At 39.9% G+C, this 16,016-nt stretch overlaps 1 protein-coding gene across 7 annotated transcripts in view; it reads left to right on the plus strand.

The window, feature by feature from the left end:
* Positions 1-5,153: 5,153 nt before the first annotated feature.
* Positions 5,154-16,016, plus strand: part of SKAP2 (src kinase associated phosphoprotein 2) — a 151,181-nt gene continuing 140,318 nt past the window's right edge. For 3 of the 7 annotated variants that reach the window (XR_004970844.1, XR_004970842.1, XR_004970843.1), the window contains exons 1-3: positions 5,154-5,410; positions 14,734-14,839; positions 15,447-15,472. Coding sequence is in view for 4 of the 7 variants with exons in the window: in XM_036327816.1 (XP_036183709.1) it covers positions 5,344-5,410; positions 14,734-14,839; positions 15,447-15,472 (199 nt within the window). In the remaining 3 variants the exon portion in view is untranslated. The remainder of the gene's footprint in view (positions 5,411-14,733; positions 14,840-15,446; positions 15,473-16,016) is intronic. The other 4 variants (XM_036327816.1, XM_036327815.1, XM_036327817.1 and 1 more) reach the window with 4 other exon arrangements.

Genomic DNA, 16,016 nt, shown 5'->3' on the forward strand with positions numbered 1-16,016 from the left:
GGGCCTGTAACTGCTCCACCTTCTGCTGGATTCACAGTTCAGCTTTCTGACCAGAGTTGAGTGTATGTTTAACTCTGCAATGAAGGACCTTGGCTTCTGTAGGACATCCACACCATCAGAGTTAGAGGCAACAAGAGCGAACTTGGGTTTCAGGTTGTCCTCATGAACTGTGGCTTGTGCTTCTGTGTTCCAGCTTGTCACATATTTCCTCCCTTACCCCTTCCTGACTGCTTTGTGGAATTCAAGCTCCAGCATCTATTTACCACCTTCCACAATTGTGTAGGGTCAAACCTCTGTAACAAATTCCTTTATATTATATCTCTCTATTTACCTTCATTCTAGAGTTTTCGATTCTCTAATTCAACCCTGAGACACATCAGGATAGTGACAATATAAAATGAAAAGCAGCCCTGCCGAGGCAGCTCAGTGGTTGAGCACTGACCTATGAACCAGAAGGTCACAGTTTGATTCCCAGTCTGGGCTTATGCCCAGGTTGCAGGCTCGATCTCTGTTCATGCAGGAGGCAGCTGATCAATAATTCTCTCTCATTGTTGATGTTTCTATCTCTCTCTCCCTCTCCCTTCCTCTCTGAAATAAAAAAAGATATTTTTAAAAAATGAAAAGCAGGTTGAGAAAACTACACAATGGAAAACATAGACTACCTTTCTTGGAAAAGGATGAATCAGAGGGCAGACCCAAGATCCATGGAGAAGTTATTCCAGTTGCTACATTTTCCTTATTAAATTTCATAATTGCTATGAACCAGTGGTCTCTATATACTTCTTACTGTCCCCACCCTTTTAGAACAGGAATGCCTATAGTGGTTATCCCACGCCTGTCCCACCATGTATGTTATGTGAGGGAGCAGACAACTTATCTTTTTACTTCCTGGGTCTTCAGATCAAGAGAACTGTACTCAAGCAGCTGTATTTAAGAAACATCATCCACATCTGGACTCAATTTAAATGAGAGTTTGGACTTCGAGCTGATGAGACTTTGTAATAGGATATGACTTCCTTGGTGGCTTTGAGAGGAGATGGCTTTATTTTTCACTGGGAGAGATGTGAATCACTGCAGACAAGAGAGCTGATTCTTACCTCCTAGTACACATAATCTGTGTAGTCCCTTCCCTCTATGTAACTAGTGACCAATGAAATATGGAAGCAGTAAAGTTATGCTACTTCTGATATTAAGTCATGAAGTCATTGCAGCTTCTGTTTGGTTGTCCTATATCTTGGATCATTCCCACTGGAGGAAGCCAGTTGTCATGTTAAGAACAGCTTAGGCAGCCCTGTGGAGAAGTTCATGTGATGAGGAACTGTGGTCTTTTGCCAATAGCAGAAGAGGAATGGAGGACTTCAACCAACAGTCTTATGGGTGAGCTTTCTTTAAGCTGATCCTCTAGCTATGGTCAACTCTTCAGATGACTGCAGCCCAGTCTACAGCTTGACTGTAACCTCCTGGGAGACTCTGAGCTAGAGCCATCCAGCTAAACTGCTCATGAATTCCTAACCATCAGAAACTGTGAGATATTTACTGTTTGCTTTAAGTTAAGTTTTGTTATGCAGCAACAGATAACTAATACAATACCTAAGTATTTCTTCCATATGTCTATGACAGCCAAACGAGAGGCAGAGGAAAGTAAATTGTGTTTTAGCTCACTGTTTTTCTACAATGCTCATTAAGATTCCTTTAAACCTGGGCCTGTGGGAAAATACTTATTTAGCTAAGCTAAATTTGAAACATGGCCCAGCCCACGTGGCTCAGTAGTTGAGCATTGGCCTATGAACCAGGAGGTCATGTTTTGATTCTCAGTCAGTCACATGCCCATGCTGTGGGCTCAATCCCCAGTAGGGGGTGTGCAGGAGGCAGTCGATTGGTGATTCTCTCTCATCATTGATGTTTCTCTCTCTCTTTCTCCCTCTCCCTTCCTTTCTGAAATCAATAAAAAATATATTTTTAAAAAGAGATGTAAGTAAGGGGGTTAGCTTTAGTTATAGGAAGATATACAGTCATGTGCTACGTAAGGATGTTTTGGTCAACAATGGAATATATAGACAGGAGTATACCATATATCCTACGTGTGTAGTTGGCTATAACATCTAGGTTTGTGTAAGTATACTCTATGATGTTTGCACAAAGATGAAATTGCCTAACAACACATTTCTCAGAATGTATCCCCACTCTTAAATGTCGCATGACATATATATATATATATATATATATATATATATATATATATACACATATATATGTGATATATATATACATATATATATGTGATATATATATGTATATATATCACATATATATATTTATTTATTCTTTGAACTGGAGGATTTATTTACTTTTGAGAAGATAGATCATGAGATTTCCCCCCTCCCCCAGAGTCTAGTCCAGCTGTGGGCAAACTACGGCCTGCGGGCCGGATCCGGCCTAGCCCGTTCGGCTGTTCTATCTGGCCCGTGGAGCCGAAAGAGCGGAGTGTTCTCTTGCTCTCCCCTCCGCTCCTTCACCAGCAGCAGTGTTAACCTGGCAACGTCGGGAAACACGGCCGCAGCTCCTTCTTCTGAGTCCAGTTTAAGAACCCATTGTGACCCTCGAGTCAAAAAGTTTGCCCACCCCTGGTCTAGTCTCTCCTTTGCAGAATGGTGGGGCAGCTGCTACTTCTCTTGGGTTGAGATTTAAAGTTTCATTTATTATTCATTTTTATCTAATATGACTAGTTTAAGAAATGTAAAGTATGATTTGATTTCCTTCCTAGATTTTGTTATGGAAACAAGAGAAATAAGAATATATTTTTCCTAGCCTCTGTTTATTTCTCTTTCTGTCTTATAATCAATTTCAGTAACTTTAACAATAAACAGTAAAAATGATAGAGTATACAAGCCTTGCCCAAATGAATCCATCATGAAGCTGTGTCTGAGAATGGTTTCCTAAACAGGGGAAATGTGTTTCATACAAAAAGTCCATTTTCTGTTATTGCCTTTTTTATTTGGACTACTAGATGCTATATATTTTAAGGCCATCTTAATAGTTTCCTGTCTCTCAGTAACAAGAATGACTTGTCATAATGAGCAGTGTAGACACTGTCCATTTGATACACTCCTGAAAGCTGTCTATTTGATACAAGAGTAAATCACCTCAATTCCTTTGTGGAATGAGTTGAGTATAAATAAATGAATGAGACAGGAGAATAAAAAAAAATCTGGCCAGGTCTATCAGAAGAAAACAAAAGATAGGAACATTTGGAAGCCTACTTTAATATTTAAAAAAAACGTGACAAGACAAAGAATTATATGTAATAACTGTAAAGAAGGAAGAATCCTCACTAATACAAAATGCCCATGAAATAGTTTCTTCCTTCTTTAGAAAGAAAGATAATTTTGTAGTTTAAGAATAATAATTCTTTGAAGTTGGAGGACCAATGTTGTAAAATGATTCTATACTCACCTTTACCTCCACTGAAAAGAATTAGAATTTTCAGCACTCTTTCTATAATTCATCACATATCTAAATCTGAGTAGGAATTTCAGTTTTTATTTTAGGAAATGGGTTTGTTTTGGGGGTGTCTTTTTGTTATGTTGTATGTTTTACTTTAATTTTCAATTTTTGGTTTTGTTTTTTGTTGAGAAGACTCCAAAATGTTCTACTTTTTCCTTTTACAATTAGTGTGTTGTACCTCTTAGAGAATTATAGAAAAATGCCATTGCATTTGACTTTAATTTTCTTACTGTTACTGATTTTGGTATGAAATATTAATAGAGCTATTATTCTATGTCAGGTTTAGGGTTCCAGTTGGGGATGAAAGTTATGACACACTTTGTGCCCTATGATTCTCAAAATCAAACCTCAGGATGTTTAGATTAGAACCCCCGGAAGGCTTGTTTAAAAATGCAAACGATCAGGTCCTACTCTAAACGGCCTGAATCAGAATCCCTGTGAGTGGACTTCGGAATCCGCATTGTAATAGGTTCTTTCTGTGGTTCTAATGCAAACTAAAGTTTAAGGGCCAATGATCTAGTCAGGACGGTAGAGGAATAAACAATTTACATTGTGCTTGGAGCCCAATACTATCTTCAAAATATAATAGTAACATCTAGGAAAGAGCTTCTCCATGGCAGTTCCTATCGGAAGAAATAGAAACACACACACAATTCATATTCTCCCTCTCCCCTCTCCCCTCTCCCCTCTCCCCTCTCCCCATATAGAAACACACACACAATTCATATTCTCCCTCTCCCCTCTCCCCTCTCCCCTCTCCCCTCTCCCCTCTCCCCTCTCCCCTCTCCCCTCCCCCCTCCCCCCTCCCCCCTCTCCCCTCTCCCCTCCCCCCCCCCCCCTCTCTCTCTCTCTCTCTCTCTCTCTCTCCCTCCCCCCCGCCAGTGTCTTTTGGGATTTTAGAGAAAACGTGAGAGAAGATTTACAGATGGAAGACAATAATTCTTGTTGACTAAAGGATCAGGTTGGAGTGAATATATTTTATAATTCTACTCTTCTAATCATTAGCAATTTGATGCTTGGATGGACAGTGGTATCCACCCACCCACCCACCTATTATCTATCTATCTCTCTATCTCTATCTATCTATCTATCTAGTCAAAAGGATAGTGACTAGAGCTCCCCACTCTTCGTTCTTGTAGGGGAAATCACCCAAGAATCCTAATTAGGCAGAAAATAACGGAAGGGCCAATCATCGCTCTCCGGACTGGCTTCTCCGGGAGGACTGGCGGAAGCGGGAACATTGTTGCCTTCACGAAATCGGACAAAGAAGGCCACAATAGCTCAGGGCGGTGGAAAATTCCTTATGGGTACCAGGCCAGGTGTCAAACCTCGGTGGTGCAGATCGTTGGCCAGGTCTCTCAATCGGAAGGCTTGGATGCACCATGGATACGGTGTTTTCCGAGATGACCAGGAAATGGTCAGCGGGTCTGGGGGTACCAGTCACAAAAATGGCGGCCAGAGCTTCAGGCGCAGGTCAGGTGACGCAGCCCCACGCTCCCTTCCCACCAGCGGCCCCGCCTCCCGCTCGCTGACGTAGAGGGGGGCGTGCCTGCCCGGAGGCTCTGTCCGGAGGTTAGGAAAACCCAGGGACACGCATGCGCACTGGGGCACTTCAGGCATCGGTCTCCGCGCCGCCCATCGTCCCGCCCCGATCTGCGGGCGGGGCAGGGCCGAGAGTCCAGTGCCGAGGGCCGGCTTCAGTGACTTCCTTGTTGGGATCCCCGGCCCGGCAGTGTCCGGAATCGTAGTCCCGCTGTGCTCACCGGACTGCTAGCCAGAGGCTAGGTCGCAGCCGCAACCCAAGCAGGTCCTTCCCCCGCACGCCCCGCGCTCCCCGACATGCCCAACCCCAGCAGTACCTCCTCTCCCTGTCCCCTCCCCGAGGAGATTAGGAACCTGTTGGCAGGTAAAGAGCGGGAAGGGGGCGGGTAACGCTGCGGGGCGGGGGCGCAGGGACGGCGAGCCGATGGGGACAGAAGCTTTCACTCCGTACCCCGCTTCCCTGCGGTCCCGTGTCTCCTGGCCAGTGGGACGGGTCTGAGAGTGGGAGTGAGCGTGTGCTGAATGTGGGCGCTAGGATGATGGGGCAGCCCTCATGGATGGCATGTACTCTTCTGTGTGCATCGTGTGTAAGTGTGTGCATCGTGTGTGTGTGTGTGTGTGTGTGTGTGTGTGTGTGTGTGTGTGTGTGAACTGGCAAGGGATCAGTAATGGAAGAAGTAGTTTTTCGGCCAGTGGAGGAGAAGGGTGTAAAGAAGCAAAGTGATGTCTGAGCTACCGATGTCAGGGGTTATGGGATGAAAGGGTTTGTCATTTCTAAAACTCCCATGTTTCCTTGAACATTCAGTCCACTCGTTGAAGACTTTCAGAAAGGGCCTGATTCTCAAATGGCCACTTGTCTGCAGCTTGAGTAACCTAATAAAAGGGAAGGATGTGTTGAAGTCCAACTTCCTGTGTCACATGAATGTACTTCATCTTTGCACCCTCATCTTCCCCTTTTCAGCCTTATCATTTATAGGAACTTACTTTAGGAGTTAAAGATGCAGTTCTTCAGAGCTATATATATGCTAGGTATGTAGCTGTGTATTGTAGCTAAGGGCCAATGAAAAATTTATATTTCTGCATCAGGTAGAAAATATATTAGGGTAACACAAATATTACCTATTTTGATGCTCTGGAATTCTTACCATTACTCACTTGGTCATTCATGCATGAGAATTCTGGAAACTGAATTTTGATAGTTTTACTTTAGTTGTCTCTTAAGTATTTATCTTTCAATATTGGTCATGAATATCCTCTATTTAATGGGTTTCTCTTAGATGCCTATTTTACAAGTTGGTTATTTTAACTTGTAAAAAGCAATATCTAAAATGTGACATTTTAAATAGTAAGTTACAGTTATAGTGTGAAACCAAATCTAATACTCTGCTATACTGTTTTAGAGGTTAGCATCGTGAATATGACAGAGAAAATAAAATCAATATGTATGGATGCAGACTTAGTTTGTGTGAACATGATTACAGTGTGATGAACATATTTGTGGTGGGCTAGATTCTACTCTAAGAAATGTTTGTTGTCAGGAATGGATACCACTCAGGGAAATATTGAAAGAACTGAAAAGACAGCTTTTATTCCATTATATTAGAGTTTCACATGAGTACTATTTTGTTTTACTACAGTTAACATTTTTTTGTGATTATAATGCTGGAATTGCTCAGAGTATTATTATTTAGAGTATTATTTTAATAATCTGATCAGAGTAGTATTTATCATTACTCCAAAAATAGATGTTACCATTTTTGGGATGTTCCAGGTCTAGAACTGAATTTCCCCCCTTTTATGAAGATATGAATTTTTTAATTTAAGAAATAAAGTACAAACCTTTGGGTGCCTGTTTTTAAAGCTAGACAGCCCCCCACAGTAGACAGTTTGCTCTTTTGATCTATAATCATACATTTGCAGATAGTATGATATGTACTTTATGAGACCCTTTATTCTCTGATGCCCATATATTAAAAGTGTTTCATGTGGTCCTTATTTGAGTAATTTAACTGAAAGCTTAGAATTACATAATATTTAAATTATCTACCAATGCTAACTTTCTGTATACTTTAGCCATCTCTTTCTTTAGTCAGGTAATATACTTGCATCATGTCTGAAATCAGCATTTGAAAAGTTATCTTATTGACATTTTCAATATTTCATATTATTGAAGCAAATTACATACTAAAACACATGAAATGTTAAAACATTACAATTTTGGAGATTATAAATTTGCCTTACACTTTATTTTCAGCAGACATTTTCAAGGTGTAAGGCTCTGAGAAAATAATATATCTTAAAGAAATAAGTGAACCAGTGTTTTTTAGTTTTCTTTTTTAAACTTATTCAAAGAAAGCTAACATTTTATATTTGACTGTAATTACAATCTTTTTTGAGGTAAGGAGATTTTCAAGAATAAATACTCTCAGTTTTTCCCCACGTTTTTCATCCACAACAAATCTTTTGGAATTATACATGATGACTTGTATTATTAAATATAAAAATTACTAAAGCTATAGAAGAATTGGTATTGGTTTGAAATTTATAGATATTACTGGCTTACCTAGTTCTTTCTTTGAAACTAAGAACAGAGATATTGGGGGTTGTGGTTAACAATTGAGAGCTCTTGGGATGCATGGCATTGTGCTAGAATTCCAAGGTAGAGAAGGCAAGCACCTAAACTTTTCAGGCATTTTAAATCCCTTGCCCTCAGAAAAAAGAATATAAAATCAAAAGATAATGCCTTTCAAGATAAGAATGTTTGGACATTTTCCTTTGTATTCCATGTGTCTCATTCAAGTCATTATATGTCATGTGTTTTAAATGTTTGACATTTCAACTGCTTGATAGAGGTAGGTGCTCAAATATAGTCTTGCCATTTATTATTTTCTTTCTTGTTATTTTTCTTTCTGATTATAAAACTTTTAGGCTTTCCTCCTCACCCCCTTCTCATTCCTTCCCACTTAAAACGACAACACTCTATAGAAATGCAAAAACCCATAGAGGCTATCATTCTTAACTGGCATTTAATGGTACTCTGGAAAAAGTGGCTGTATAATTTGTTACTTATTTATATTTCTACGGAATCAGTATTTAAATCTTGAAAGCCTATACTTTTTATAAAAGTGTTTGATCTCTTCGTTGTTTCATGAATGGAAAAGTGTTTACAGATTTCTGTTGTTAAAAGCAAATTTTGAACTGCCATATACAGACAATCGTTAATATTTTTTCTTTTAAAATTACGTTACAGTTTTAAAAATTAAATTTATTGGGGTGACATTGGTTAATAACATTATATAGGTTTCAAGTGTACATTTCTATGACACATGGTCTGTATATTGCATTGTGTGTAATTTTTTTCCACAACAGTGGAAGAACAGGTTTAGCCTGGATAATTAGAATCAAAGGATAACCCCAAATCTTGTCCATTTAATCTTCTCCTACATCCAAATATTTTGACTAGGACTAACAGCAAGAATAATCTTGATTTATGTGAGTTGTTCCTCCAGGCAGCCAAGAAAGTGAGAGGAACTGGAACCACTGGCCCCCAACCTCCTCCATATGTTTACTCACCCTTTGAATACTGGAGTGTTAGCATTTTGCAGTCAGATATTGTCATTCATGTGCTTGAGGACAACACACTGAAAAAGGAAAACTGTTAAGAAGATGCTGGTGTCTTTTTATTAAATTAGAAAATGAAACCAGTATTAAAAGAAGAATATAGTGGATATCAATGCTCTGAAAAATCAAAACCAGACCAAACAAGCAATACACAAAGTGGCTATGTGGTTCCTGTAAAGTGACCTTGAGATTTTGCTCACCTGGCAGTCTTGCATCGGAATACTGCATTTCCCCCTATTGGGGATCTCTAGAACAGTTTTTTTTTTTTAATTTTCACAAATTATAATCGATAATCCCTTTGGGGGCATTAGGTAAAGAGTGCAATTTAACTGAAATAGAGGCAGATTTTTATTTTATTTATTTTTTACTGCTGAGAATAGTATGGTTTGATTTCCACCTTTCCAAAGTTCCATTTATAATTTGGTCAACATTTTGGTTTTATTTTTCCTATGAGAATTATTTATGGTGTATCTAGTGTCCCCTAACTTTCTTCCGGGGCATTGGCTGAGTATGTAAAGGGAAGAGTGCCACCTACTGAGTCACCAATAGTCACCTATTTCTTTAGCACCTGGATTTTCTTCAGAGCAAGAGCAAGCCAGTCCCATTTTGGCAGAGATAACTAATGAGCATAAAGTTGACATGAGAACATTTTATCTCAAAAAGAAATCAGTCTATGACAACTCTAAGATATTCTCTTCCAGAAATAAGAAAATGTGTTTGTAAGCCAAGGGGCCAGAAACTCACAGTTTCTTCTATGAGTCAGATTAACAGATGACTTAAGATGTGAACATTATTTACCTATCGTAAGCATACGGTGTCCTACTTTTCCCTGGGAGGGGATCTTTGGGGTTGGCTTGTTTTCCGCATGGCTCTCCATGGGAAGTATTCTCATTTCAGATTACTAAGTAAGGCTCTTGATAGCACACACAGTTTTTTATAGTTACTCCATCCAAATGATCACTGGTTTTCTGTTTAAAAAGTAGGGATTCTAAATATACTAAAAAAGGAGCAGAGTATAAAAATTTTCCAAATGAGTTTCTCTCTACATTATCAGCACTAACGTCTTACTAGAAAGAAGATAGAAACAACAGAGTAGGAGAAGCCTCTGGTGATTTGAAACAGTTCAGTTGTCTCTCATAAATTTAAGATTAAGTGTCATATATGGGTGATAAAAGTGGCATAGGCTAGTTTTTATATACTCATTATTCACTTAGTTTGTCTTTTTCAATTAAAGCCAAGTCTATTTTTTTCATTCCACTGAGTTTACATTTCTTTTTCAATCACATACTGAACACACTATAATAGATGCTGCCTAACAGTGAATATAGTGTAAATCTCAGACTAATGTGTTATTCACTGTGGCTTCTTTGAAAACGCGTGGTAAAAAGATTTTGATTATTATAAGGTGCTGTTTATCAAGAGTCATCTTTTAGAGGTGAAAGATGTTCATCTCTGTCCTTCCACAGCCTATTTTTCTATCAAAATGAATTATTTAGCCTTCAAAATCAATTTTGAAAGTTTTGTCAGATGATAGGATATAAGACTCAGGTATGTCTTCTGTAAGAGCTCCTGTGCTTGTTCATGCCTCTTCTTCCATGTTAGAAAAGTCCACAGTGCAACCATCACCTGTAAAAGTGCGAGGCAATCAAGAGAAAGACATTGATTAAGGCAATCAATAACTTTTCAATTAACCATTTTCCAACTGTGGGCATTTGGCTCCATGATGTACATGTGCCCAGTTTAATTTTTATGTTTTCACCCTTAGGAGTGTGTTCCCAGCCATATCTCCTTTTAACAGAGAAGCAAAGCATGTCTTTTTGTTCCAATGCCAGCTTAAAGTTTGGCTGGGATCCGTACCACATTAAGTTTGGTGATCACACCTCAGTGACTACAAACGGAAGCCTGGCCCTGTTCATAAAGTAGAGGAAGACGTGGAATTCAGTAATAAAGCCATTTGGGGTGGAGTGCGGTTGGTTTTACACTTACTGATCTGGTGCTGAGCAAATGGTAGTTGATTCAGTTTAGTTCTTGCCTCCCTCTTCTATACAGTTGAGACCATCACAGAGGGTGTGTGTGTGTGTGTGTGTGTGTGTGTGTGTGTGTGTGTGTGTGTGTGTGTGTTGTCCACTCAGGGAGGTATTGGGTGGTTGGGGGACAGCTGAGAACACCAGGTGTTACCCTTGTGACTTGTTTACGACCTCCAGCCTGGAAGTCACATTTTGGGTTGTTTGCTGGTGGAGGATAGTAAGGGCAAGTGGTCAAACAACCACTTTTTTCCAGAGTGGGAACCTGTGCTGGGGCTCCGCGCCAGGAAGGCCACAGTTGATTTTATTGTTTGCAAGAATTTAAAGACTGTTCTAACCTCGTGTGGTCTCACCTATTCATTATGTATAGAAGTTGGTAGAAAGCAGTTAGCCTTTATGTGTGTGTGTGTGTGTTAGGTACCTGTCCTAGCCACGCAGGTGACATTTTTTCTGAGGGAGGGGGGTACATATGTACAGAAAAAGAAGAGGACAGTTGGAGTACCATTTGGTGATTTGGTGTGTGCTAAGTGTTGGCCTCGTAGGGGTCGAGGTGGCTTGTTGAAAGGTTTCTCAAGTTAAACTGCTGGAAGGTTGCTGAGCCAATATGTGATGTCATCTTTTAATTTTGTTTTCAGACCTTCACATTTATCTGCAGAGCGATTGTAAACCTGATCTTATGGGGGCCCTCTCCCCCAGATCTTTACAGTCTTACTGGGAGATGTTTATTCTTGACAGCATGGAGGAGGAACGGGAGCAAAAAGCAGCACATTTACTGTCCGGTGCCTGGGATACCCCCCCCCCCCCCCCCCCCCCGTGATGACTTGAGGGCAAGACTGATGGAGATGGGGCTCATTCTGGGGATGCCCAGGGGCGCTGATCTGCGGTGGACCAGGCTCCAGGCTGCAGGCCAGGGGGCGGGGGTAAGACCTGGTGCTCTGGGGGCCTCTGAGAACCGAGTGTCTCCTCCCCCGTGGCGAGTGCGCCCGTGAGTGGAGGCCTCCTTCCGAGGAGGAGGAATGCTAACTCCCCAGGCCCACAGGCCAGCCAGGAGGCAGGCTGACCTTTCCTGGCCATGGAATGATGGCTGTTCCCCGACCTCCAGGCGGCCTGGCGTCTGCGACCCGCCTGTTAACTGGGGACACGACCCCTGAAGGAAGGTGGAAGGGGCTGCTGGCTCCCTGCGTCACTGTCACCGCGTGCAGGGCTATTCAGAGCCCAAGAAAAAGCTTCAGATCGCGCTCCCCACCAGCCAGCCAGCGGAGCGCTGGGTGCGCCCAGGGCTTCTGCTCGCTTTTGAAATATTCCCCCGGCCCGGCCCCGAGCCACAAAGCCCCGATCCAGTCCGGTTCGCCTGGCGCCGGTGCTGCCCGCAAACCCAGCGCTCCCTTCTCACCGCTCCCATGCCGGGGACCCCGGGGTCAACACTCCGCGCCCACAGCCTCGGACCCAGAGCCCACCTCCTCCCGGGGCAGCCCAGGGGCTTCCCAGCGCCGGCCGCCCGCCTCTGCCTGGGACCCGGGGCAGGACCCGCGCGGCCGGAGGGTCTCCTGTGCCCGGAGGGGCTGGTTTCGGTGGATTCGAAACTAAACGGGCACAGGGTGGGTTTTCATAAAAACATCCAGATTTCAGAAACTTAAAAGCCTAACCGAGTCAGTGGGCACCAACAAACTAAGATTATTGCAGCCATCGCTTCCACTTTAAAGCTCTTATTTGTTAACAAAGACAGAAAGAAAAGAAAAAGAAAAACAGCAAAGCAATTTCTACATCTTCCTGGTCTCCTTTGAGAAGTAATTTTTAAATTGTTTATTAAATCACTTTAGTTGCCGTAAACCCCTTTCCTGGAATAAGTTTAGGAATAAATACATGGAGATTACTCTAAAAATATAGATCTTTTTCCCTTGCCCAACCTCTGAACCTCCCCCACCCGGAAAACAAACAAACAAACAACCACCACGACATAGCTGGTTCCCGCAGCCTCACCCTCTCACAAGTCCTTCCTCATAAAATACCGGCAGGGATCCGGATTTTAAAACCATTTTTGGAGAATATTAGGAAACACTATGTAGAGCATCGCAGCTTTTGATGTTTTCTGGCTTTTATGGAGCTGAAATGACCTCTTACAGAAATAATTCTTGGGCTGCAATTCGTTCTGTTATTGCTTCCGGAGATGGAAAATAGATCCCGTTTGTTTAAACTTGGATTGCATAATGAAAATGTAAAGTAGGCCATTAAATACTCGGGGATGAGGGAATTAAAGACTCACACCGAGGGGGAAGCAACATGAACCAGACTCTTCCCCGGCCATTGTGCCCGGGATTCTCGCAAGGGCCGAGTCGGGCTGGAAGGAAGATGCTGCCCCTTCCCTGACTCCACTTTCTCGGCAGATTTATTGTGACCACCTCAGAGCAGCCAATGAGCTTCTCCATTTCAGCTGATGCTCGCAGGCCCGAAGTTTGTGCGCTCCTGTGGGTGCAAAATGTAAAGCGTGTGGAGGAGAGCACTTTTTAAAAATAGCGTTTTATTATTTTGAACTCCCCGTGGACGGCTGGGTCTGATTTGCACTGGTGCCGGGTCATGCCTCTGTGTCCTCTTCAAAAACATGCGCAGCTCCAACAAAGTGAAGCTGTGACACTTTGCTTTCCGTTTGTTTAGAGACTTGCTTTTGACATAAATATCAGAAAGCTACTAGTATTTTTGGAAAAGTATATCGAGATTAAATTTTCCTTCTTTCACTTGTCATGTTGATTTAGGGAAAAATGACCGTTACACAGTTATTGCGAATGTAGAGAACAACAGCTTATCAATGTTGCTCATGGTCTCAAGATACTTTTGTAATCAAGAATTTAAAACCGATTACATTCTATCTCAAACACTAGGTTTTAAATTGTTAATTAGAAGTACAGCTGAAAGACTATTGTACTGCTTTGAGGTAATACATGTAACATTATTGTATGTCTTGATACTACCTTTTTATCAGTGTGTTAGGAGACAAAGTAGTTAAGTAAAGAGAAAGTAAAACATACATACTTTTCTTCACTATGAAATATGGATGATTTACAGCCATACCTACTTGAAAAATTTTTATGGTATCCTCTGTATTAGAGATCTCAAAATGGGATTTAAAATTCTGTATATAAAGTTAATTTAAAGTTGTACAATATTTCATGAACAATAAGAATGGAGCTATTATAAAATCATACCGGTGAGGATTTGTTGGAATTTTATACTAGAGAGAACTAGATAGCAGAATAATTTAGAAGTTTATTAATTTTTTAAAAAGAGGATATATGGAAATGTTATATGAGGCCATAGACATTTTATCTCTAGGCTACTATATTTTTAAATAGTGGATGAATGTATTGTTGCTACTTATTCCTTTATTTAAAGAAATGTTTTCAGATAGTAATACCAAGGCAAGAAGCTAGAACACACAAAACCACACAATTGATTATCTTTTTTATTTGAGGTGGCTGGCCAGAGTGGGTGGGGCAGGTAGGAAGGAGGAGGTTTGATTTGGGGAATCTTGGCTAGAAAAGGAGATTTATTTTTTCCTTTTAAAGCATTGAACACCTGAAAATAGATTACAATGGGAAAAACAGGCCTTGCCAGAGACATTAGCTTATACTGGCGTAATATTTTGAATGACCTAGTCATACAGGAACTCACAAAATACTATTAAATGGTAGTAACACATGGATAAAAACTCTGTGCTTGCTTTTGTAGGAATTTGTCTTATGGGACACTGTAGTTTATTAAAACTTGTGTGCTTCTTCCTGGTTTAATGATGCCAAACATCCAAACAGCATTTGCTGTGCTAAGCATAAGTAGAGCATACAAATTTTATTAGCTAAGTGGTGAACGAATTTGTCCAACTTACTATTTGAAACATACTTCAACTGTAATGCTTTGGATTGATAAATAACTATAACAGATTGTACAGATATTAACACTTATGGATAGAAAAAATCATTGTCCTATTTGTCTTCACAAAAAATGATTCTTTCTTACAATTTGTATCCTGTTTCTTATATTTTATGTTTAGATGTTGAAGCATTTGTAACAGACATACTGAAAGGGGAAAATTTATCCAAGAAAGCAAAGGAAAAGAGAGAATCTCTTATTAAGAAGATCAAAGATGTAAAGTCTACGTAAGTCATTTACTTGCCTATTATTATTAACTTTTTACTTAGAAGCAACTTTGTAATTAACGTTTTAATAAAGAATTTATTGTCATTGAATTAAAATTTTAATGTTACTTAATTGCCATTAAGTATTTATATAGGACAATATATATTTTCACTATAATAGCTTTTAAAAACAGATCTGCTTATCATAATACTCTTTTTGTGAAGGTTTGTGAATATGTATTTTTGTAAACATTCTAGCAAAATTCAACTGTTTACTTTGCTTAGGTGAGGATATATTTTTTTTAAATGATAAGACATAGTTAGGTTGAGAATTTTAACACAAATATGGAAAATAACCACCAATACTGAAATGAATTAATATAAGTTGTAGGTATCAAAGGTATGTTCTGACTTTACTACTGTAACTTAGGTTTTTAAAAATACTTTTATTATAAACCCATAAATCTTTTGGAATTGTCATTTCAGGATAAGAGGTAGTTTTTTCCCCTCCAAATATATGTTTATAATATACATTTTAAAATAGCTTTGAATTATTGTCACTTATTAGATATTGTTTTGATTTGTCAGTCCTCATTTTAAAATATAATGCTCTTGTTTTATTTTGCAGCTATCTTCAGGAATTTAAAGACAAAGGTAAATTTTCAAGTTTGTCAAACTTGACATTATTTTTCTTTGTGGATGATCTGACACATACTGAAATGTAATAGTTGGAATCAAAATTTAAATATCCGACTGTATACTTAGACTTTCAAGATGAGAGTGCTAGCTCCCCCTGCTGAGAAAAAAATTAAAAAGTATATCCAGAATCTACTCTGCACAAATCTGATGAAGAAATCCCTGTTAATTCACATTCTTAGGTTTTATGTGTCTTAGAGTCCATTGTGACAGAAATTGGTTAAGAAAGGCCTGTCTTTGCAGTAGTTCATAGAATAATTTGGTGAAGCAGAGATGAGATACCAACCCAACACCATGTAACACTGCAGAGATGATTTCATAGTAGTGATGGGAGCAGGGGGCCTCAGGGCTGAGTAATTATAGATAATGTTTTAAGGATAATTGTTTTAAAAACAGGATCAATTTTTGTCAAGAACATAAGAAAATATTTTTCAAATGCTGGTTTTTATTATCCTTTTGATATGAATAAATGTATGCCATAGAAATTTTCAAAGAAGAATTT

The sequence above is a fragment of the Myotis myotis genome, unplaced genomic scaffold (assembly GCF_014108235.1).
Source record: "Myotis myotis isolate mMyoMyo1 unplaced genomic scaffold, mMyoMyo1.p scaffold_m19_p_11, whole genome shotgun sequence".
NCBI lineage: Eukaryota > Metazoa > Chordata > Mammalia > Chiroptera > Vespertilionidae > Myotis > Myotis myotis.